Source organism: Anthonomus grandis, chromosome 13 (assembly GCF_022605725.1).
Source record: "Anthonomus grandis grandis chromosome 13, icAntGran1.3, whole genome shotgun sequence".
NCBI classification, from domain to species: Eukaryota; Metazoa; Arthropoda; class Insecta; order Coleoptera; family Curculionidae; genus Anthonomus; species Anthonomus grandis.
In genome coordinates, this window is record NC_065558.1 from 1,123,398 (window position 1) to 1,148,093 (window position 24,696).

At 30.6% G+C, this 24,696-nt stretch overlaps 3 protein-coding genes and 1 long non-coding RNA gene across 7 annotated transcripts in view; 1 reads left to right on the plus strand and 3 right to left on the minus strand.

Annotated features, from left to right (window-relative positions):
* Positions 1–928: 928 nt before the first annotated feature.
* On the plus strand, positions 929–3,293 carry LOC126744326 (uncharacterized). Its single transcript, XR_007663113.1, has 3 exons — positions 929–1,295; positions 1,586–1,768; positions 1,831–3,293. It is a non-coding gene; the product is annotated as an uncharacterized LOC126744326 (long non-coding RNA).
* Positions 3,294–6,282: 2,989 nt separating this feature from the next.
* On the minus strand, positions 6,283–11,108 carry LOC126744140 (protein spire-like). Its single transcript, XM_050451486.1, has 5 exons — positions 11,096–11,108; positions 10,575–10,995; positions 10,355–10,516; positions 6,380–6,590; positions 6,283–6,306 (listed from the first exon to the last, which is right to left on the minus strand). Exons 1-5 carry the CDS (start codon positions 11,106–11,108, stop codon positions 6,283–6,285), a joined length of 831 nt encoding a protein of 276 aa, XP_050307443.1.
* Positions 11,109–21,979: 10,871 nt separating this feature from the next.
* On the minus strand, positions 21,980–23,575 carry LOC126744141 (protein spire-like). The gene is made up of 4 exons (XM_050451487.1): positions 23,518–23,575; positions 23,132–23,452; positions 22,872–23,052; positions 21,980–22,148 (listed from the first exon to the last, which is right to left on the minus strand). Exons 1-4 carry the CDS (start codon positions 23,573–23,575, stop codon positions 21,980–21,982), a joined length of 729 nt encoding a protein of 242 aa, XP_050307444.1.
* LOC126744298 (E3 ubiquitin-protein ligase SHPRH) overlaps positions 23,304–24,696 on the minus strand; it is a 65,340-nt gene continuing 63,947 nt past the window's right edge. For 3 of the 4 annotated variants that reach the window (XM_050451676.1, XM_050451677.1, XM_050451679.1), the window contains 2 exons: positions 23,518–23,693; positions 23,304–23,452 (listed from right to left, as the gene is read on the minus strand). In XM_050451676.1, the coding sequence (XP_050307633.1) occupies positions 23,601–23,693 (93 nt within the window). In that variant the 3' untranslated portion in view covers positions 23,304–23,452; positions 23,518–23,600. Of the gene's footprint in view, positions 23,453–23,517; positions 23,694–24,696 lie in introns of those variants that run through there. The other variant, XM_050451678.1, reaches the window with a different exon arrangement.

Genomic DNA, 24,696 nt, shown 5'->3' on the forward strand with positions numbered 1-24,696 from the left:
TTAAATTAAGGTCACTACTAGTCCGGTTAAATTATCACAAAGAACGTTTTTGTTTTTTCTTTCTTGTTTTAAAAGACAGGAGACAGATTTAGGGTTAGGGTTTGTAGCGTTTTGTTCCTTATTGCGGACCGGTTCGCCCGTGCCGATTTTATTATTTGCAACACCATCATTTTGCAGTCGTGGCAAACGACCATTTGTGATCCCTGAAAATGAGGAAAAATTCATTAAAAGGGGTCAATGATTGTAAAATCTCTAAGAAATCCCTCATATATTGTCAGGAATTAATGTTTAATCCCACTATTTTTGATAAGTTGTGAGGAATTTCTTAACGTTAGATAATTTAAAGGTTAGGTAATTTTTAAGGTGTTTTAAAGTGTTTACTCCGGTACCACCCATATTTGGAAGGCATTTTACAAGTTACCTCCATCGGGCTTTTACAACTTTAAATGCTTAGAACACATATAGTTGGATCAATGGATCTTTGTGTTCACGTCACTAAACTATCATTCAACTCAACACAATTGTTTCTCATCCGCTTTCTTTCTAATTTAGACAAATCAAATGAGAAAGAGTACAGAACGTAAATCTTCAATACTCGACCTACGGTCGGAGCGACAGTTATGAGTTAGACAAGGACAAACTTCCGATCGCATGTCTATGATAAACTTTCAACATCATTGTCTCCCCGTCGGGTTTTAAAATCGATTATTAAAATCCTTCCGGGAGGGTGACCGTTTTCGCAAAAATGTACTAAATATAATACATTTTTTATATAGAAGTATACTGGTATAATATATGTTTTATGTTTAGATATTAAAAAAAATTACTTGTTTTCTTCTAATGAAGAAAGGAAACCACGGCTTGTAAATAAAACAAGTTTTAATTTAGAATTTTCTGTAATAACACCTCATGTTTAGTACATTTTGTGGAAAGTTCTTTGTACATCTTAGATCTTCGTATGCAACCACAAGCAACGATGTTTGTTTATATTCTCGACTTTGCTTTGCCTTGCCAAAGAGTTTTAGAGAAATTTGATTTGTTTTGTTTTCTTATTTACTGTTCATCGTTGTGTTTTGTGTTTGGTTGAAGCTCTATTGAAATAGTTTTTTGCCAAACCTTTTTCTGTTTTACAAACAGTTCTTTTGAGAACTTATTTTGTGCCATTCGGTATTTAACCTAACATTCGAATGCGCTTGAATTTTCAAGCTCCTATGCTTGTGGGAAATTAAATCTTGTACTTAACGTCTGAAAGAGATAATAAGGGACCCCTAATTTCCTTGAATGCTATCCAAGAGGTAAATATTATTTTAATTTTTGATTAATAATTAGGAAATGTCTACCAGACTATTCATTGTGGAATTAAATTTGATAAATATGTGAATTTTAAACCTAAAACTGAATTGCAAAAAATCCTAGAATTTCAATATGCTAAATAGACTTAAAAAATTAAATTATTATGAAATATGCTATAATGAGGATGGGTAGACATAGCCTTATAATAAAAAATATAAGTTATAGTAATAATGAACATTATAAATATAGTTACATTTTTTTATTTTATTAAATAAATATTTGAACTTTGCAGAGAGTTGCTGATCTTTGAAGATAAGCCTTCAAACAGTATCAAGCATAAAAATTTTCAAAGACCGAAATGAGTTGCCCTCAACACCAGGCAAGGACTGGCCACGGAGGAAGGAAAAGACTCAAGATCTTAATGAATTTACAAAAATGGATGTTTGTAGTACATTGTATGACATGTATGCACAAAGTAAGTACAACATTATTACACTGCATCATTTTATTGCTAAACATTTTATTTTATCTTTTCAGAAAAACAAGTTACAATTCATATGCTAAAGGAAGAGCTCCATCAAAAAGAAATTCTTCACATTAATTGTGGAAGCCTTCGAACACTCCTCTTTAACCTGGGATTTAAATACCTTAGGGATGATAACAGACGTGCATTAATGGAGACAACCAATATATCTTCAATGAGGGCAGCTTTTTTCAGAAAATATATGGAAAACAAAAACTCACCATTTGCACATCAACTTGTGCTTTTGGATGAAACTTGGATCTTTTCTAAAGGCAGCAAGATGAGATCATGGCAAGACAATAGTGTTAATAGTGTTCGTAAGCCAGGTGGTTTTGATAGAAAATGTTTTATTGTGTTGCATGCTGGACATAGTGGAGGATTTATTAAAAATGTCAGTTTAATTTTTGCCTCTAAATCTAAAATTGTTAATTTAATGCGATTGAGATGATTTGGGCAGATGCCAAAAATTTTTACAATACCCATATGGGTGAAAATGGGCATAAAGATGAAAATGTACTGGATATGTGGAAAAAATCATTAGAGAAATGTACACCAGAAGTATGGAACGCTAAGGTTTGCCACACTGAAAAAATAATCAAGGACTGGTATGATAGGGAAGTCATTATTGAAGATATACCCCAAATTCTGATTAGTTTAAACAGTGAAACTAGCTCAGAAGATAGTGACAGTGATTATTCATAAGTACGTAAGAATATTTGGGTTAGGGTATAATATCCGGGTTGCTCCATTTCTTTTAGCATATTATCATAATAAGTATCTCTTATAGCACACTTAGAACATACTTAGTATTTTCCATGCTAGAGTTTTGTGTATTGTATCCATAATTAATAACGGTTCCGTCAGCATTTTCTTCTTGAACACATTGTTTAGGTGCATATGATTTTGGTGAATTTTCTATTAGAAAATTGTGCAGCACAACTGCGACCATTACTATTTTAATACTGTTTTCAGGTTCAACATTAATTGCGTCGTCGGCGACATACACATACGGCAGTTTCCTACCATTTCCTTAAAAGTATTAGAAGGTAAAAAGGTGGAGATGGTTACTGTGTTGTCAGAATTTGAATATAAATCAAAATTTTCGCATCTTGTGTTAAAAAAAGTGTTAATACAACAATTTCTGGTGATGTTCTATAGGTGACTGATAAAATTGTTGTTTCTATTACGTTAAATGAATACTCTGATTTAGCTCATAACTTAGAATAAATAGTGCTCAGATCACTGAAATATTTTGTATGTTTAATGGGTCTCCAATTGCAGAATGTCTTTATGCTCTGTGATTAACAATTACAGTAATTAATGTGATTACAATCCTAAATGAATGTATTAAAGTTGTTAAGGCCCAATTGATTTTTAAGGAAGATGCTACACCAGTGTTCTATAAGAGATACTTAAAAGTAGAATTCCTAATCTATGTTCTTGTTTGTAAAAAAAAAAGAAAAATTTGAATGGAGGTACAAATGATTCATTTTTTGTTTTTTTTTGTCAATAACTTGTTTTTAGAAATAGGACTGCAATAAAGTAAATAATAATGGTTTAAAACGCTCATGAAAACATTATAATTATGTCTCAAACCTTTATACAAAGTGTTAAAGCTTTTCATGAACTTTAAAGGAATAAAGTTCATGGAAATTTATCATTATATAATATGTATACTGTCTATTTTCGATGAAAATCTTTCTTTATTAAAAATTGTTATTAATATTTTATTGTGAAGTAAAAAAAAATCTTATGATAACTTTTATGAGATCCTAAAAGACACTGTGTATGAAGTACCTTATGTCAAAAACTTGGAATTAAAAATAAATATGTATCTCAAAAAATTCTATGAAGTACCTATTGCATTTATAAGTAGAAAAGAGGCGAGTAATTTAAAGAAATATTCTACCAGTAATAAAGAACAGCAGGTTGAAATAGACAGCAAATAGCTATAAATAAATTAGCTGCCCTAAAAGTGACAATATACTAAAAACAAATTTCAAAGAATCGCAGATTTCATCTCTGGCGAAAATCGCCGCCACGGAAATTGGGCATAAAAACCTATTATTTTTTTTAAGTTTAAAAATTAAATGCCGCCGCCACTGATGCTGGTTTGACAACTGATTGATTCATATAAACATCGACCTTGAACATGTGATGACGTAAACGCAAAGATCCATTGATTCAACTATATATTATATTTAATGTCAAGCCTAGAAGGCACAAAAATAGACCTGAAAAATCATGAAAATTAATGTCAACTCTTTAGAAAATGACCCCTGTACAAAACCCTGCAACACATAAATATATGTTTTAAATCTCAAGGAAATATAAAGAATGATGTCAAATATTCGAAAGAGATAAAAAAAATAGTTCAAATGCTTGGGAGACTTAAAAAAGGCCTCAAAAAACGAATATGAAATAACGAAAAAAAAAACCGAAAATATTATCAGGCAAATTTCTAGAAGACTAAACAATGGCCTTTAAAAGCATCGGAAACCATGAAATAGCAAACAAAAAATTAGGTTAATGCCTAGGAGACATTATAAATAATTTTACTATTTGGAAAAAATAAAAGTCTGGAAGAAGACTGCAGAATCCCTAAAGCCATGAAGATTTATGTCAAATTTCTGAAAAAAAAAACTTTAAAAATTCATGAAAAATTATTAACTGGGAGAAATAAACCACGATGGTAAAGTACCTAGAAGACACTTGATTTATCACACACTGAGAAGACACAAAATTGACTCCAGAAGCCTAAAAAACATAACAAATGCCTGGAAAATATAAGAAATGACTTCCTATTCCTGGAATAAAGTTTGCAGTTATGCAAGATAATAGGAGATATAGACTTGATATCGTTGGCTTGCTGCAAAAACTCATTAAGTCAAAAATGATAGTTTCTGGAAAAATCAATTGTTTACTAATGCGATGGTTTAGGTGGTTTTGGGAAAAAATCATTTTGTAGTTTTTAGTTTCCGGCAATAAAATATGGTTTTATGTGTTATTTCAAAACTAACAGTAAAATAATAATGAAAAAGTAGTATTTTGTCAATATCAATAATTGGAAAGAAAAATATAAAATGTGACTTAGTGAGTTTTTATTTTATGTAAAATTTTGTCAAATTACTGACTTAATGAGTTAATTTTTATAAATAAACTTGATGTTGAAAAACTAGTAAATTTTTTTTGGTTAATATACCCTTTTTTATTAAAAAAAAATACAAAACCTAATAATAAATTTTGTTAAACATAATGTAACTAAGAACTAAAACGTCTCCCCGTCTGAGTCAGAATATACAGGTTCAGGAATCACATCCTTCAATGTTGTGCTTATTGGCAGCGATTTATACCAACCATGGTACTCATTAGGAATCACTCCTTTTTCGCATAACTTTAAAAGGTCTTCTTTTTTTTTTTAACGGATATTGGCAGCATAGTTTTGTACAACTTGCTTATTTTCAAGGTACTATAGTCAATTTTTTGAGTGACTCTCGATTTTCTTTCAATATTAATGCTTTTATATTCACCAAAATAATCATAGCGGTATTCAAGAATACCAGGCTGTATTTTCTGAAATCTGAAGCACTTTAATTTCAACCAGTTTATTTTATCATTATTACAATCAGTTGTCTTATTTCTAAATAAAGTCTTGGATAAATCCAGTAAATTAAGAAATTCATTAAACTTTAACTCTTTGGTGATGAATGGATCTCCAAATTTATTTCGGTTACGTTTGGATCTAGCTCGTTTAAAAATACTTATCCAGTCATGGACTACATAAACTGGTTGATATTTTTTCTCTTTTTCAATGGCACTGTGCAGGGCATCAACCTCCATGTAGCTGTGGCCACTTTCTAAGAATTTATGCTCTATGATATCAACCGCAGTTGTTTAAACAATATAAAGAAATAGAGCAGCAATATTCTGGTTTCGGTTTTGTCCACCGCATGTATCCGAATATAAGTTTACGTGTTTTACTTCCGGCTTTAAGCCTATAAACCAATTCACTTAACATGTTTCAGGAATATTTAAATTATCTGTGAGAAAAAGTGTAAAAAATCCCAGAACGTGTGAGGATCTGCTTTTTTCGCATTCCTAGAATGAAAGTTGTATGAATGGCGTATTTATAGAAAGTGCATTTTGTCGAAGCAGAATGCTACCGATTAGGTCAATAAAAAAATAAAACTAATACTATCTGGAGTGTTTTAGAGGGTAGATCCCGTATATTTCGAAAAGAAGTGGCTGTTATACGCAATTCTGTATCCAATTTTATTACCATGCATTGTTAGCAAGTTCAAATTTTATAGCTGGTCGTCACACCAGAAATGCTGCTATGTTTTAGGTTCCAACTCACTCTGCGTAAATTGGCTCTCTCAGATGTCTCGCCTCAATAATAAATGCAAAGAAATCGACATATTTTAGTACTCAAAAAAGCAATTTAGACATTTTATTTTTTGTTAATATTAAATACTTATTAAGTTTGTAACCTGATAACATTTCGAATGTTAACTAATTTTATACAAACGATGTTATAAATAAATTAATAACTAATTAACTTACTTTCATTCGATCGACCGCTTTAGTAGCACGACCGACGGTGGTGGCACTCGTGCGGAATCGTGACAGGGCCGGCGTCTGTCCGGCAAATCCCGGATCGCTGATCGTGCTGCCGCACATCAGGGCCGAGGGCGATTTACTCAAGTCCGGACTGCTGTCCCTCGACTGCGGTCCGCTGTTCATTTTGTTCATGAAGGTTTTCGTTAAGGTGTCCCTAAATAAAACGTCTTTACATTTTTTTTTCTGTATCAAGAATGTCCTTGTAGTAGCTTGGCAAAAACTAAACCCGTTAAAACGCAAGTTGACTGTCGATGTACCTGAACGTTGAAATCGAAGTACAAGAATAGATCAACAAAGCGCCTAAAATAGAAGCGTGTCTTAACAGCACAATTTAGCAAAATACACATAAGGGAGGAGAAACGAAGTGCAAAGGCTACAATCAGGCCTATAATGATTTACACAACTGAGGATGTGAATCAACGGCTACTGAATAGAAAAAATGAACATCAACCGGATGGATGACACATGAATAAACGATGACAAATCACCCGAATGGATCGAAGATGCATAAGCAGATCTAGAAAAAGATGGAGCACAAACTTAACACCTAAATAGCTATGCCGATGAAATATTTCACGTAAAATAGACAAGGAAGAAGAAGAACAATCTTAGTTCTTAATTGCATAGACCCCTGTTTCATGAACGCTGTTAACATCTTCAGTAGTATAATTAACTAAGGACCATTCCTTGTTGTAGCAATATACGCATAAAAGTCGAATTTCATCATTTTTACTATACATTCAATGGTGAATAGAATAGAATTTCCCGTAAATGTCTATTATATATTATAAATAACCATACGTCTATTATGACCGATATGTTTCGGGTAATTTTGAAGGTTAGAATAACTTCAGACAAAAAAGAGAAGACCTAGAAAAAAATTAAAAATTACTTCAGATTCCTGGGAAGACATAAAAACTTTTATGTCAGTTCCTGGAATAAAATTGTTTTAATTGATTAAAGAAATGGAAAAGCATTATCTAATGCTAGGAATGTCTAGGCATTAAGACTACTAATACAATACAGACTGGAAGACACGAGAAATGCCTGGAACTGAACCTGAGTGCCTGAATATTATTTCCAATATCACGAAGCCAATACTTCAAAAACATGAGAAACTTATTTTCAAATGCATTACAGGCATTGGCACCATGGGAAAATGAATTCAAGGGACCAGAGGCCTGGAAGAGATATAAAATTATTTTAAAACCCTAGAGGAATGTAAAAAATGGTTTGAAATAGTTATAAAACACGCACAACCATCTATAATGATTGTAAAAATATATATTTAAATAAAAAAATGCTTGAAAGACGATTTCAATTCCTGGCAAGCCCAAATTCTAATGTCAAATGTACTTAAGGAACTTGGAAGAGTTGAAATTTTTTTTCCAATATCTGGAAGCCATGAAAAACGTATCTCTAATACCTGGAATAAACATTTCTGGAAAAAATATCCATTAAACAACTGAAATATTAAAAAAAAATATTCAAAAACATGGAATTAAATAAAAATTAAATCGAAACGCCTGGAGGACAAAAACAACTACCTTTAATGCCTGGACTAATTAAAAATAACCGTAACACATAAAAAAACGATTACTGATACCTGAAAGGCTTAAAATATAAAGTGGAATGTGGCATGAATAGCCTAAATGATGTGGAAAATTATTTTCAATATCCGTTAGCCACGAAAAACATTGTCCTAGTAGTTATCCCACCTTTTAAGAGTGACATTGAAAGCCTGGAATATGAAATTAATTATATTCCTGGAATAAAATGCCTGGAAGATCTAAGAAATTATTTAAAATTTTTTAGAAATGTAAAATATTATTTAAAATACTTTTAAACTTGTAAACAATAGATACAGGGTGGCCACTTGAAAACGAAACAGAGCCTATTTTGGGTCCCTCAGAACATTTGCGAAAAAATCCTCAGACCCGTCAATTTTTAATTCAAGGGGGAACCATTTTGGTCCGTCCCAACAGATGTACCTGGAGTTATTAGAAAATACAATTCATCCAACATTAGTGGAGATAGAAGAAAATAACAACGAGTACTTGGAAAATCGTCTAGTATTTCAGCAAGATGGGGCGCCACCCCACTATGCTGCAAGGATTCGTCAATATTTGGACCAAACGTTTCCAGGACAATGGATTGGAAGAAGAGGAGCTATTGAATGGCCTCCTCGTTCCCCGGACTTAAGCCCGTTAGATTTTTTTTATGGGGCCATTTAAAAACTAAAATTTATGCTAGTCAGCCAACATCGCTAGACCATTTGCGACAAAGAATAATTGATGAATGTCGTCAAATCACCCCAGAAATTTTGCAAAATGTACGGGAAAGGTTTGAACAAAACCTGTATTATTGTATGGAAGTCGAAGGCCAACATTTTGAACATTTACTTGATTGATTTTATCTTTAAGCCCTTTATTTAAAATTATACTTTTTAACATTTTTTTGTAACTTTTATTAGCCCCTGTATCGACTAGACAAATAGTAACGATTTAAAACTTTAGGGTTATAATCCACAAAAAAATACCTTCAAAATAAGGTATCATTCGAACCCACGTTCCATTTAAAATTTTGGGGGCCCTTGTCACCCCTGCTAGGGCTTTGCCCTCAGGGGGACGAAACTAGCACAAAAATGGTTCCCCCTTGAATCAAAAATTGACGGGTCCGAGGATTTTTTCGCAAATGTTCTGAGGGACTCAAAATAGGCTCTGTTTCGTTTTCAAATGGCCACCCTGTATTTAATGTCTGGAATAAATAAAAAATGCCTGTAAAAGATGAAAAATTATATTAAATGCCTAAAACAGAATATGAATAAAAAGAAATGCCAGGAATAAAATGAAAAATGCTGAGAATGTATTAAAGACAATTTCTAATACCCGGAAGACCCAAATCATAACGTGGAATGTAACTAGAACAGCCTGGTAGAGATGGAAAATGGAATCCAATATCCGGAAACCATGAAAAACTCTTAAATTACTAAAAGGTGATACTGCAGGCTTGGAATATAAAATCGATGAAATTTTTAGAATAAAATAAAACAATGATTTAAAATAATTAAAAGACATAAACCACTTATTTCTCACATTTGGAACAGAGCATAAATCAGATGAAGAGTTAGGAATAAACTGAAGAAGAAGGCATAAAAAACGATTTCTACTGTCTGAACGACCTAAAACATAACATCGAATGAGACTTGAACAGCCTGGAAGACATGGACAATAATTTCCAAGTCCTGGAATAATATGATTTGAAACGTCTGGAAGACAAAAAATTATATCAAATCCCTGGAGGAATGTGAACAATGATTTGAAGTATTTAAAGGGCACCAGCAACTATCTCTAATGCCTGAAATAAATAAAAAGTGCCTGAAAAATATGAAACATAATTTCTAATGCCTGGAAGATATAGAAATTCCATTCAAGATGCTTGGAATAAAGAAAAAACGTCTGAACTAAAAGAGAAACTATTTAAAACGCCTGAAAGTAAAAAAAATATTTATTCCAAGTATTTAAAGAATGATTTATCGGATTTCGGGGATAACACACCTAAATAACTATTACACCATTTATTTCGTTACCCAATATTCTATCATTCATTTTTTCTTTGTTAACAAACCTATTTAATGTAAACCAATGACCGTTATTCTCCTTATTATCTAATGATGAATTAAATACACGATGCAAGAAATAAATAGTTCTCCTTAGTATTTGACAATTTCAAAATAAAATAAAAATTCAACTTCAAATATTTGAGGGATTATTGTATGTTTCTGTTAAAAATGACTAAATGTTTCAGCATTAAATCAAGTTCATGAAACTCATCTTTTCCGTTATCAGGATTTATTCTATACTAGAGTTATCAGCAGACTTATTTGCCACTAACATATTATTTGCACGTTCATCTTACCTGTTGTCATCTTCAGGAGTACACATAATACTAGGACTAAGCAGTACCACCGGTATCGTACTAAAATGCTCCATCGGAATGTTCATTTTGGAATAACACTTGCTGCAAACGGTCCTTTTGCACAGGGAACACCTCTGGCCCCACGGTCCAAAAATCCCAAACCTAATAAAACAGCGCTCAAAACCCTTCAACAATCTAAAACCTCCGATCTGGCACTCACCTGGTTTTCAAGCACAAGAAACAAACTTTCCGACTTTCGACGTCGTGACGCACCCTGCCCTCCGTCGGCAGGGCCTCCACTTCCGCTTTAGTCAGAACCGTGCGGATGTGCACGATCTCCGCCAAAGTTAACGACAATCGATCGTCCAACGATATCGAGTCCTGCCAACTTTCCGAGTTCGTCAGTTCCTGTTGGATCTGTCGCGCCACTTCCGGTTCCATCTGGACCGTTTCCGATTCGGTACTGTTACAGGACTGTCTTGAGCCGGGTCTGGACTGCGGTACGGAGTAACATCCGGCCGGAATTTCCGTTACGCCCAAAGTGTTTCTTCGCATACCGATGGTGCAGTCTTCGGTGGTTGCCAAATCGTACGCGTCCAGGGTACCATCGCAGATTTGTTGGTACTCCGTTGACCATAAACCTTGAAATTGTTTGGGTTTGAATGTGTGAAGGATGGGTTTTTTTTTTGGGAGGGAGAGGGAGTACCTGGTTCGCTAGAATCGGGGGTTTCTGCCACTGACGGTTCGTCGTCATCGTCATCGTCGAATTGGGAATAATCTACTTTTATTAGTCTTCGACCGGCTGGTTTTGGGTTCTCCCTATCCGCGTTATATCTATAAGAGGTTCTAGAAAACGGAGATAGTTGTTGTTATATGGTTATCCTTTTATTAGTTATACTAGGACAATGGTTTCCTAGGGTTAATTAAGTAAAATAAGCCGACTTAAGATGATCTATTTTAACAAGGAGAAAATTAAGCAGCTTAAGTTAGATTCTAAAGGGTTTTAATGTTTGACTACCACATCATTTTTCAACTAAATGAAAACTGTCCTAAATGGGTCTTGGCTAACATTGGAATTGTTCCATGTTAGAAGAAAAGCTGCCTAAGGTTCATAAAGAAGGACAGCCAATCAGACTAGTGATTCTTTTGTGGATTCTTCTTGCTACAAACTTTTTCTTGGTTTAATTAAAAATCTGAAAGATTTGAGTTTTTCCACTAAGAATTTCGTCTAATTTTCAATTTTTTTAAAAAATACAAGTATACCAGACAATGCAATTCTTTAAATGTCAAAAACCCTTCTCCCTGACTTCCCAAAAAATGATTTTTCATCTCCCTGTATACTTTTTTGAAAAACGCTGAAATAGGTGTCTAATCATTTTAATTGAAGAATATTTGTGCAAATTTTCAACTCTCTAACTCTCTTGGTTTTTGAGTTATGGGCATGTTGTTGGGATTTTTTGAAAAAAAAATCACATTTTTCCAAAAAAAAATATTTTTTATCTCCCTGTATATTTTTTTGAAAAACGCTGAAATAGGTGTCTAATCATTTTAATTGAAGAATATTTGTGCAAATTTTCAACTCTCTAACTGTCTTGGTTTTTGAGTTATGGGCATGTTGTTGGGATTTTTTGAAAAAAAAATCACATTTTCCCAAAAAAAAATGATTTTTTATCTCCCTGTATATTTTTTTGAAAAACGCTGAAATAGGTGTCTAATCATTTTATTTGAAGAATATTTGTACAAATTTTCAACTCTCTAACTATCTTGGTTTTTGAGTTATGGGCATGTTGTTGGGATTTTTTTAAAAAAAAATCACATTTTCCCAAAAAAAAATATTTTTCATCTCCCTGTATATTTTTTGGAAAAACGTTGAAATAGGTGTCTAATCATTTTAATTGAAGAATATTTATGCAAATTTTCAACTCTCTAACTCTCTTGGTTTTTGAGTTATAGACATGTTGTTGGAATTTTTTGAAAAAAAAATCACATTTTCCCAAAAAAAAATATTTTTCATCTCCCTGTATATTTTTTGGAAAAACGTTGAAATAGGTGTCTAATCAATTTATTTGAAGAATATTTGTACAAATTTTCAACTCTCTAACTATCTTGGTTTTTGAGTTATGGGCATGTTGTTGGGATTTTTTTAAAAAAAAATCACATTTTCCCAAAAAAAAATATTTTTTATCTCCCTGTATATTTTTTTGAAAAACGCTGAAATAGGTGTCTAATCATTTTAATTGAAGAATATTTGTGCAAATTTTCAACTCTCTAACTGTCTTGGTTTTTGAGTTATAGACATGTTGTTGGAATTTTTTGAAAAAAAAATCACATTTTCCCAAAAAAAAATATTTTTCATCTCCCTGTATATTTTTTTGAAAAACGCTGAAATAGGTGTCTAATCATTTTAATTGAAGAATATTTATGCAAATTTTGAACTCTCTAACTCTCTTGGTTTTTGAGTTATAGACATGTTGTTGGGATTTTTTGGAAAAAAATCACATTTTTCCCAAAAAAAATTATTTCTCATCTCCCTGTAATTTTTTTGAAAAACGCTGAAATAGGTGTCTAATCAATTTATTTGAAGAATATTTGTACAAATTTTTAACTCTCTAACTCTCTTGGTTTTTGAGTTATAGACATGTTGTTGGGATTTTTTGAAAAAAAAATCACATTTTTCCAAAAAAAAATATTTTTTATCTCCCTGTATATTTTTTTGAAAAACGCTGAAATAGGTGTCTAATCATTTTATTTGAAGAATATTTGTACAAATTTTCAACTCTCTAACTATCTTGGTTTTTGAGTTATGGGCATGTTGTTGGGATTTTTTTAAAAAAAAATCACATTTTCCCAAAAAAAAATTATTTTTTATCTCCCTGTATATTTTTTTAAAAAACGCTGAAATAGGTGTCTAATCAATTTATTTGAAGAATATTTGTGCAAATTTTCAACTCTCTAACTCTCTTGGTTTTTGAGTTATAGACATGTTGTTGGGATTTTTTGGAAAAAAATCACATTTTTCCAAAAAAAAATTATTTTTCATCTCCCTGTATATTTTTTTGAAAAACGCTGAAATAGGTGTCTAATCATTTTAATTGAAGAATATTTATGCAAATTTTGAACTCTCTAACTCTCTTGGTTTTTGAGTTATAGACATGTTGTTGGGATTTTTTGGAAAAAAATCACATTTTTCCCAAAAAAAATTATTTCTCATCTCCCTGTAATTTTTTTGAAAAACGCTGAAATAGGTGTCTAATCAATTTATTTGAAGAATATTTGTACAAATTTTTAACTCTCTAACTCTCTTGGTTTTTGAGTTATAGACATGTTGTTGGGATTTTTTGAAAAAAAAAATCACATTTTCCCAAAAAAAATTATTTTTTATCTTCCTGTATATTTTTTTGAAAAACGCTGAAATAGGTGTCTAATCATTTTAATTGAAGAATATTTGTGCAAATTTTCAACTCTCTAACTGTCTTGGTTTTTGAGTTATGGGCATGTTGTTGGGATTTTTTGAAAAAAAAATCACATTTTCCCAAAAAAAAATGATTTTTTATCTCCCTGTATATTTTTTTGAAAAACGCTGAAATAGGTGTCCAATCATTTTATTTGAAGAATATTTGTACAAATTTTCAACTCTCTAACTATCTTGGTTTTTGAGTTATGGGCATGTTGTTGGGATTTTTTTAAAAAAAAATCACATTTTTCCAAAAAAAAATATTTTTTATCTCCCTGTATATTTTTTTGAAAAACGCTGAAATAGGTGTCTAATCATTTTATTTGAAGAATATTTGTACAAATTTTCAACTCTCTAACTGTCTTGGTTTTTGAGTTATGGGCATGTTGTTGGGATTTTTTGAAAAAAAAATCACATTTTTCCAAAAAAAAATATTTTTTATCTCCCTGTATATTTTTTTGAAAAACGCTGAAATAGGTGTCTAATCATTTTATTTGAAGAATATTTGTACAAATTTTCAACTCTCTAACTATCTTGGTTTTTGAGTTATGGGCATGTTGTTGGGATTTTTTTAAAAAAAAATCACATTTTCCCAAAAAAAAATTATTTTTTATCTCCCTGTATATTTTTTTAAAAAACGCTGAAATAGGTGTCTAATCAATTTATTTGAAGAATATTTGTGCAAATTTTCAACTCTCTAACTCTCTTGGTTTTTGAGTTATAGACATGTTGTTAGGATTTTTTGAAAAAAAAATCACATTTTCCCAAAAAAAATTATTTTTCATCTCCCTGTATATTTTTTTGAAAAACGCTGAAATAGGTGTCTAATCATTTTAATTGAAGAATATTTATGCAAATTTTTAACTCTCTAACTCTCTTGGTTTTTGAGTTATAGACATGTTGTTGGGATTTTTTGGAAAAAAATCACATTTTTCCAAAAAAAAATTATTTTTTATCTCCCTGTATATTTTTTTAAAAAACGCTGAAATAGGTGTCTAATCAATTTATTTGAAGAATATTTGTGCAAATTTTCAACTCTCTAACTCTCTTGGTTTTTGAGTTATAGACATGTTGTTGGGATTTTTTGGAAAAAAATCACATTTTTCCCAAAAAAAATTATTTCTCATCTCCCTGTAATTTTTTTGAAAAACGCTGAAATAGGTGTCTAATCAATTTATTTGAAGAATATTTGCACAAATTTTTAACTCTCTAACTCTCTTGGTTTTTGAGTTATAGACATGTTGTTGGGATTTTTTGGAAAAAAATCACATTTTTCCCAAAAAAAATTATTTCTCATCTCCCTGTAATTTTTTTGAAAAACGCTGAAATAGGTGTCTAATCATTTTAATTGAAGAATATTTATGCAAATTTTTAACTCTCTAACTCTCTTGGTTTTTGAGTTATAGACATGTTGTTGGGATTTTTTGGAAAAAAATCACATTTTTCCAAAAAAAAATTATTTTTTATCTCCCTGTATATTTTTTTAAAAAACGCTGAAATAGGTGTCTAATCAATTTATTTGAAGAATATTTGTGCAAATTTTCAACTCTCTAACTCTCTTGGTTTTTGAGTTATAGACATGTTGTTGGGATTTTTTGGAAAAAAATCACATTTTTCCCAAAAAAAATTATTTCTCATCTCCCTGTAATTTTTTTGAAAAACGCTGAAATAGGTGTCTAATCAATTTATTTGAAGAATATTTGCACAAATTTTTAACTCTCTAACTCTCTTGGTTTTTGAGTTATAGACATGTTGTTGGGATTTTTTGGAAAAAAATCACATTTTTCCAAAAAAAAATTATTTTTTATCTCCCTGTATATTTTTTTAAAAAACGCTGAAATAGGTGTCTAATCAATTTATTTGAAGAATATTTGTGCAAATTTTGAACTCTCTAACTCTCTTGGTTTTTGAGTTATAGACATGTTGTTAGGATTTTTTGAAAAAAAAATCACATTTTCCCAAAAAAAATTATTTTTCATCTCCCTGTATATTTTTTTGAAAAACGCTGAAATAGGTGTCTAATCATTTTAATTGAAGAATATTTATGCAAATTTTCAACTCTCTAACTCTCTTGGTTTTTGAGTTATAGACATGTTGTTGGGATTTTTTGAAAAAAAAATCACATTTTTCCAAAAAAAAATTATTTTTCATCTCCCTGTATATTTTTTTGAAAAACGCTGAAATAGGTGTCTAATCATTTTAATTGAAGAATATTTATGCAAATTTTCAACTCTCTAACTCTCTTGGTTTTTGAGTTATAGACATGTTGTTGGAATTTTTTGAAAAAAAAATCACATTTTCCCAAAAAAAAATATTTTTCATCTCCCTGTATATTTTTTGGAAAAACGTTGAAATAGGTGTCTAATCATTTTAATTGAAGAATATTTATGCAAATTTTCAACTCTCTAACTTTCTTGGTTTTTGAGTTATAGACATGTTGTTGGAATTTTTTGAAAAAAAAATCACATTTTCCCAAAAAAAAATATTTTTCATCTCCCTGTATATTTTTTGGAAAAATGCTGAAATAGGTGTCTAATCAATTTATTTGAAGAATATTTGTGCAAATTTTCAACTCTCTAACTCTCTTGGTTTTTGAGTTATAGACATGTTGTTGGGATTTGTTGAAGAAAATATCACATTTTCCTAAAAAAAATTATTTTTCATCTCCCTGTATATTTTTTTGAAAAACGCTGAAATAGGTGTCTAATCATTTTATTTGAAGAATATTTGTACCAATTTTCAACTCTCTAACTCTCTTGGTTTTTGAGTTATAGACATGTTGTTGAGATTTTTTGAAAAAAAAACCACATTTTCCCAAAAAAAATTATTTTTTATCTCCCTGTATATTTTTTTGAAAAACGCTGAAATAGGTGTCTAATCAATTTATTTGAAGAATATTTGTACAAATTTTCAACTCTCTAACTCTCTTGGTTTTTGAGTTATAGACATGTTGTTAAGATTTTTTGAAAAAAAAACCACATTTTCCCAAAAAAAATTATTTTTTATCTCCCTGTATATTTTTTTGAAAAACGCTGAAATAGGTGTCTAATCAATTTATTTGAAGAATATTTGTGCAAATTTTCAAATCTCTAACTCTCTTGGTTTTTGAGATATAGACATGTTGGGAGTTTTTGAAAAAAAAATCACATTTTCCCAAAAAAAAATTATTTTTTATCTCCCTGTATATTTTTTTAAAAAACGCTGAAATAGGTGTCTAATCAATTTATTTGAAGAATATTTGTGCAAATTTTCAACTCTCTAACTCTCTTGGTTTTTGAGTTATAGACATGTTGTTGGGATTTGTTGAAGAAAATATCACATTTTCCCAAAAAAAATTATTTTTCATCTCCCTGTATATTTTTTTGAAAAACGCTGAAATAGGTGTCTAATCATTTTAATTGAAGAATATTTATGCAAATTTTGAACTCTCTAACTCTCTTGGTTTTTGAGTTATAGACATGTTGTTAGGATTTTTTGAAAAAAAAATCACATTTTCCCAAAAAAAATTATTTTTCATCTCCCTGTATATTTTTTTGAAAAACGCTGAAATAGGTGTCTAATCATTTTAATTGAAGAATATTTATGCAAATTTTGAACTCTCTAACTCTCTTGGTTTTTGAGTTATAGACATGTTGTTAGGATTTTTTGAAAAAAAAATCACATTTTCCCAAAAAAAATTATTTTTCATCTCCCTGTATATTTTTTTGAAAAACGCTGAAATAGGTGTCTAATCATTTTAATTGAAGAATATTTATGCAAATTTTGAACTCTCTAACTCTCTTGGTTTTTGAGTTATAGACATGTTGTTAGGATTTTTTGAAAAAAAAATCACATTTTCCCAAAAAAAATTATTTTTCATCTCCCTGTATATTTTTTTGAAAAACGCTGAAATAGGTGTCTAATCATTTTAATTGAAGAATATTTATGCAAATTTTGAACTCTCTAACTCTCTTGGTTTTTGAGTTATAGACATGTTGTTAGGATTTTTTGAAAAAAAAATCACATTTTCCCAAAAAAAATTATTTTTCATCTCCCTGTATATTTTTTTGAAAAACGCTGAAATAGGTGTCTAATCATTTTAATTGAAGAATATTTATGCAAATTTTGAACTCTCTAACTCTCTTGGTTTTTGAGTTATAGACATGTTGTTAGGATTTTTTGAAAAAAAAATCACATTTTCCCAAAAAAAATTATTTTTCATCTCCCTGTATATTTTTTTGAAAAACGCTGAAATAGGTGTCTAATCATTTTAATTGAAGAATATTTATGCAAATTTTGAACTCTCTAACTCTCTTGGTTTTTGAGTTATAGACATGTTGTTAGGATTTTTTGAAAAAAAAATCACATTTTCCCAAAAAAAATTATTTTTCATCTCCCTGTATATTTTTTTGAAAAACGCTGAAATAGGTGTCTAATCATTTTAATTGAAGAATATTTATGCAAATTTTGAACTCTCTAACTCTCTTGGTTTTTGAGTTATAGACATGTTGTTAGGATTTTTTGAAAAAAAAATCACATTTTCCCAAAAAAAATTATTTTTCATCTCCCTGTATATTTTTTTGAAAAACGCTGAAATAGGTGTCTAATCATTTTAATTGAAGAATATTTATGCAAATTTTGAACTCTCTAACTCTCTTGGTTTTTGAGTTATAGACATGTTGTTAGGATTTTTTGAAAAAAAAATCACATTTTCCCAAAAAAAATTATTTTTCATCTCCCTGTATATTTTTTTGAAAAACGCTGAAATAGGTGTCTAATCATTTTAATTGAAGAATATTTATGCAAATTTTGAACTCTCTAACTCTCTTGGTTTTTGAGTTATAGACATGTTGTTAGGATTTTTTGAAAAAAAAATCACATTTTCCCAAAAAAAATTATTTTTCATCTCCCTGTATAATTTTTTGAAAAACGCTGAAATAGGTGTCTAATCATTTTAATTGAAGAATATTTATGCAAATTTTCAACTCTCTAACTCTCTTGGTTTTTGAGTTATAGACATGTTGTTGGGATTTTTTGAAAAAAAAATCACATTTTTCCAAAAAAAAATTATTTTTCATCTCCCTGTATATTTTTTTGAAAAACGCTGAAATAGGTGTCTAATCATTTTAATTGAAGAATATTTATGCAAATTTTCAACTCTCTAACTCTCTTGGTTTTTGAGTTATAGACATGTTGTTGGAATTTTTTGAAAAAAAAATCACATTTTCCCAAAAAAAAATATTTTTCATCTCCCTGTATATTTTTTGGAAAAACGTTGAAATAGGTGTCTAATCATTTTAATTGAAGAATATTTATGCAAATTTTCAACTCTCTAACTTTCTTGGTTTTTGAGTTATAGACATGTTGTTGGAATTTTTTGAAAAAAAAATCACATTTTCCCAAAAAAAAATATTTTTCATCTCCCTGTATATTTTTTGGAAAAATGCTGAAATAGGTGTCTAATCAATTTATTTGAAGAATATTTGTGCAAATTTTCAACTCTCTAACTCTCTTGGTTTTTGAGTTATAGACATGTTGTTGGGATTTGTTGAAGAAAATATCACATTTTCCTAAAAAAAATTATTTTTCATCTCCCTGTATATTTTTTTGAAAAACGCTGAAATAGGTGTCTAATCATTTTATTTGAAGAATATTTATGCAAATTTTCAACTCTCTAACTCTCTTGGTTTTTGAGTTATAGACATGTTGTTGGAATTTTTTGAAAAAAAAATCACATTTTCCCAAAAAAAAATATTTTTCATCTCCCTGTATATTTTTTGGAAAAACGTTGAAATAGGTGTCTAATCATTTTAATTGAAGAATATTTATGCAAATTTTCAACTCTCTAACTTTCTTGGTTTTTGAGTTATAGACATGTTGTTGGAATTTTTTGAAAAAAAAATCACATTTTCCCAAAAAAAAATATTTTTCATCTCCCTGTATATTTTTTGGAAAAATGCTGAAATAGGTGTCTAATCAATTTATTTGAAGAATATTTGTGCAAATTTTCAACTCTCTAACTCTCTTGGTTTTTGAGTTATAGACATGTTGTTGGGATTTGTTGAAGAAAATATCACATTTTCCTAAAAAAAATTATTTTTCATCTCCCTGTATATTTTTTTGAAAAACGCTGAAATAGGTGTCTAATCATTTTATTTGAAGAATATTTGTACCAATTTTCAACTCTCTAACTCTCTTGGTTTTTGAGTTATAGACATGTTGTTGAGATTTTTTGAAAAAAAAACCACATTTTCCCAAAAAAAATTATTTTTTATCTCCCTGTATATTTTTTTGAAAAACGCTGAAATAGGTGTCTAATCAATTTATTTGAAGAATATTTGTACAAATTTTCAACTCTCTAACTCTCTTGGTTTTTGAGTTATAGACATGTTGTTAAGATTTTTTGAAAAAAAAACCACATTTTCCCAAAAAAAATTATTTTTTATCTCCCTGTATATTTTTTTGAAAAACGCTGAAATAGGTGTCTAATCAATTTATTTGAAGAATATTTGTGCAAATTTTCAAATCTCTAACTCTCTTGGTTTTTGAGATATAGACATGTTGGGAGTTTTTGAAAAAAAAATCACATTTTCCCAAAAAAAAATTATTTTTTATCTCCCTGTATATTTTTTTAAAAAACGCTGAAATAGGTGTCTAATCAATTTATTTGAAGAATATTTGTGCAAATTTTCAACTCTCTAACTCTCTTGGTTTTTGAGTTATAGACATGTTGTTGGGATTTGTTGAAGAAAATATCACATTTTCCCAAAAAAAATTATTTTTCATCTCCCTGTATATTTTTTTGAAAAACGCTGAAATAGGTGTCTAATCATTTTATTTGAAGAATATTTGTACCAATTTTCAACTCTCTAACTCTCTTGGTTTTTGAGTTATAGACATGTTGTTGAGATTTTTTGAAAAAAAAACCACATTTTCCCAAAAAAAATTATTTTTTATCTCCCTGTATATTTTTTTGAAAAACGCTGAAATAGGTGTCTAATCATTTTATTTGAAGAATATTTGTACCAATTTTCAACTCTCTAACTCTCTTGGTTTTTGAGTTATAGACATGTTGTTGGGATTTTTTGAAGAAAATATCACATTTTCCCAAAAAAAATTATTTTTCATCTCCCTGTATATTTTTTTGAAAAACGCTGAAATAGGTGTCTAATCATTTTATTTGAAGAATATTTGTACCAATTTTCAACTCTCTAACTCTCTTGGTTTTTGAGTTATAGACATGTTGGGATTTTTTGAAAAAAAAAATCACATTTTCCCAAAAAAAATTATTTTTAATCTTCCTGTATATTTTTTTGAAAAACGCTGAAATAGGTGTCTAATCAATTTATTTGAAGAATATTTGTACAAATTTTCAACTCTCTAACTCTCTTGGTTTTTGAGTTATAGACATGTTGTTGGGATTTTTTGAACAAAAAAATCACATTTTCCCAAAAAAATTATTTTTTATCTTCCTGTATATTTTTTTGAAAAACGCTGAAATAGGTGTCTAATCAATTTATTTGAAGAATATTTGTGCAAATTCTCAACTCTCTAACTCTCTTGGTTTTTGAGTTATAGACATGTTGTTGGGATTTTTTGAAAAAAAAAATCACATTTTCCCAAAAAAATTATTTTTCATCTTCCTGTATATTTTTTTGAAAAACGCTGAAATAGGTGTCTAATCATTTTATTTGAAGAACATTTGTACAAATTTTCAACTCTCTAACTCTCTTGGTTTTTGAGTTATAGACATGTTGTTGGGATTTTTTTAAAAAAAAATCACATTTCCCCAAAAAAAATTATTTTTTATCTCCCTGTATATTTTTTCGAAAAACGCTGAAATAGGTGTCTAATCATTTTATTTGAAGAATATTTGTACAAATTTTCAACTCTCTAACTTTCTTCGTTTTTCAGTTAAGGCAAAAACTATACTTGAAAAATCCGTTCAATAGCTTTAGTGGAAAAAAATTTAACTGCCCGGAATTAAGAAACCATTACCTACAGGCACTTAAAATTAAATAAAATAAGAAAAAAATGAGGTAAAAGAAGCTCTTTTTCCGAACCTACGTTCATATGAACATTTCTCTTTTTTTTTCACGTTTTCTATCTACTCTAGAAGTTTGTAACATGATCAACGGAACACCTTGTACATAGAGACTGAATATTTCAAACTATCCATTTTATCGAATTAGTCATTTTTTAATGGAGTAATCTAAATAAACTTCATACCTTGGCATTGGAACGGGTCGTAACTTTCGTCCCTTCTTAATAGACAGTAAAAGTTGTTCCCTGGGCGTTAAAGCGACTCTTGGCTGTGGAGGCAGTTTTCGGTCGGCCGCTTTACGTAACGGCGGCCTAGACCTGGAAATTTATAAAGTGTCCCTCTACTCTTTTATCCGAATAGACCAAGAATTCTTTAGTTTTTTAGAATTTCTTTAATAAAAAGCCTTATGTAAAAAGCAGAATCATATTAACTGTCTGGAGTAGGATAAAAAATGGAATCTTGGTGAGAGGTGAAAAATTCCTCCAAGATACAGGAATGGTTGAAAAATTATTAAAATTATATTTAGACTTTTTGTCCAATTTTCCAGGGATTTATTCCTTAAGAAATACATGTTCCAGGCATTAGGAGTAATTTTCCATATATATTTCAGGTATTTGTGTGTCTTCCGGTGTTATAGAGTAATTTTTTATTTTATTTCAGGCTTTCGGAATATATTTATTTTATTTTAAGCATTTGAAGTAGTCTATATCACTTTGAGGCATGAAAAATGGCTGCAGAAGCCTGGAATAAAATATCAGATGACTGAGAAGTAAATTAAAATATTAAACACCTTAAAACATTTAAAAAATTGAAAATGGAATCCTGGGAGAGATGAAAAGTTATTCCAGATGCCAGGAGGGTACAAAAACAGTATTTCAATTACCTGGAATTACAATAATATTAATTTTGGAAGCCTGGAATTAAATTAAGAAGAAGATGCTAACATCAGAAGCGAAACACGTGTCGAGAATAAAATAGTCAATTAGTGGTAAAACTGTTTTGTGATTTCCCCTTAACGCTTTATAATAAACAAAACTTACCTGATAAAATCTAAAATGATAGCATGAGCATCTTTGGACACCCTATTGGGAATATCCCCGTTAACCATAATCTTCCTTAAATTGTATTTGCAATTCCTGATATCTTTCATGAGTATTTCATAAGGAGTCAGCTCATACTCTATCGGGGCCTTGCTATAGTTCACTTTCTTCAACTTGACCCCTATAATAAACACTTAAAAGTTTTCGAAACATTAATACGAAATCTACTGGTTAACCATGCAACTAATTCAATGTGTTACCTGTTCTCAATTCCCCCATTACTTGAACCCAAAACTTGGCCCAATCGGTGAACTTCAGTTCGTCCAAGTTCGAGTTTGTTGAGCTCGACGGTAACCCGATTGTGCCCTGAGCGACCTTTTCCAAGAAAGTTGACAGTTCTATGGCCTCGGCCACTAAAGCTCTCACTACGGCTTTATAGTGAGCTTCCGCTTGGGCTTTTGTGAGGGTGCCCAAATGCGCCTCGCATCTGCTAATAACTTCCGTCAAAGGAACCCGATTTTGTTCGCCGTTACACTTCGAAGTACCCGCTTCAAAATGCTCTTCTGAATCCCTTTCGATGCCTGATGTACAATAACGAAATAAATTGAATAAAACTTTGCTCAAAGAACAATTATTATTACAGTACCTTCATCGTCTGTTTCGTGATGTGTCTGTGAGATATTGTTGAAATCGTCGGTTATCATGTCGGTAATTAACTGCTCGAGCTCGTTACTGATGATCACCTCTTCGCCCTCGTTCATCTCGTGGTCCAAAGTGGCGTAGATCACTACGCCGATACCCGCCACTACATCTTTCTCGCATCTATAGGAAAAAGACGATTTCGGTTCAGTTTATTGAATGCCACAGTAAATTTACATTTACCCTCATAAAAGTGGAAATATATTCAATGGAATTTGAATATTTTGCATCTGGGTCAAACGGTTAATTTATAGGAAGTAATATAAGGAGGAAACAGGAAGCAGTTTATGAAGGTTATGTGGGCCGAGTTTTGGGGGAAATTCAAAAAGAAGGTTATTGTTGGGTTTTTATGGTGATTCAATTATTGCAATATGGATTTTTAAATTTTGTCAAGGAGAATTATTTAGGGCTGCAAAAACTCACTGCTTTCAAACCCACATTTTGCCATTATCGAGTCATGGGATCTGTTTTTAAAGAAAGTTCAATCATACCTTATTGGCACCTATTTTTGTCAGTCAGATGTGTAAGGTATATTTATGCCGCAAACAATGGGGAGCATTGCAGAAGAGTTTTTTTAACTCTTTACCATTTAGTTATTCTGCAAACAGTTACTCTGATTTAAAAATATCACCAAAAACTGAAGTAACACTCTTTACTATTATAATAATAATATGTAATACTCCACTAATCTTTAGGTGTGTCTGTGGATTTTCTGGGTGTTAGATTGGATAGTGGTTTGACGTGGCAAGGTCACATAGATGAATTGTCAACCAAATTATCAAGGTGTACTTTCCTGATTCGCAATTTGTCTGGGTCTGTCTCCGCAGGTACTCTCAGGACAGCTTACTTTGGATATTTTCACTCTCTAATGACGTATAACTTACTAAACTGGGGTCATTCAGCGCATATGCCCAGGATTTTTGCATTGCGACGTCGATGTCTGCGAGTGATTGCGCAGATTGGATACAGGGATTGTTGTAGGGTCCACTTCAGGCTTCTGAGAGTTCTCACCTTACCAAGCGCCTTCATACTTCTGTGCCTTGTATTCATTAGGGAAAACCTACCCAGGTTTGCGACTCATGCTAGCACTCACAGTCATGACACGAGAAATAACGGCTCCTTGGTG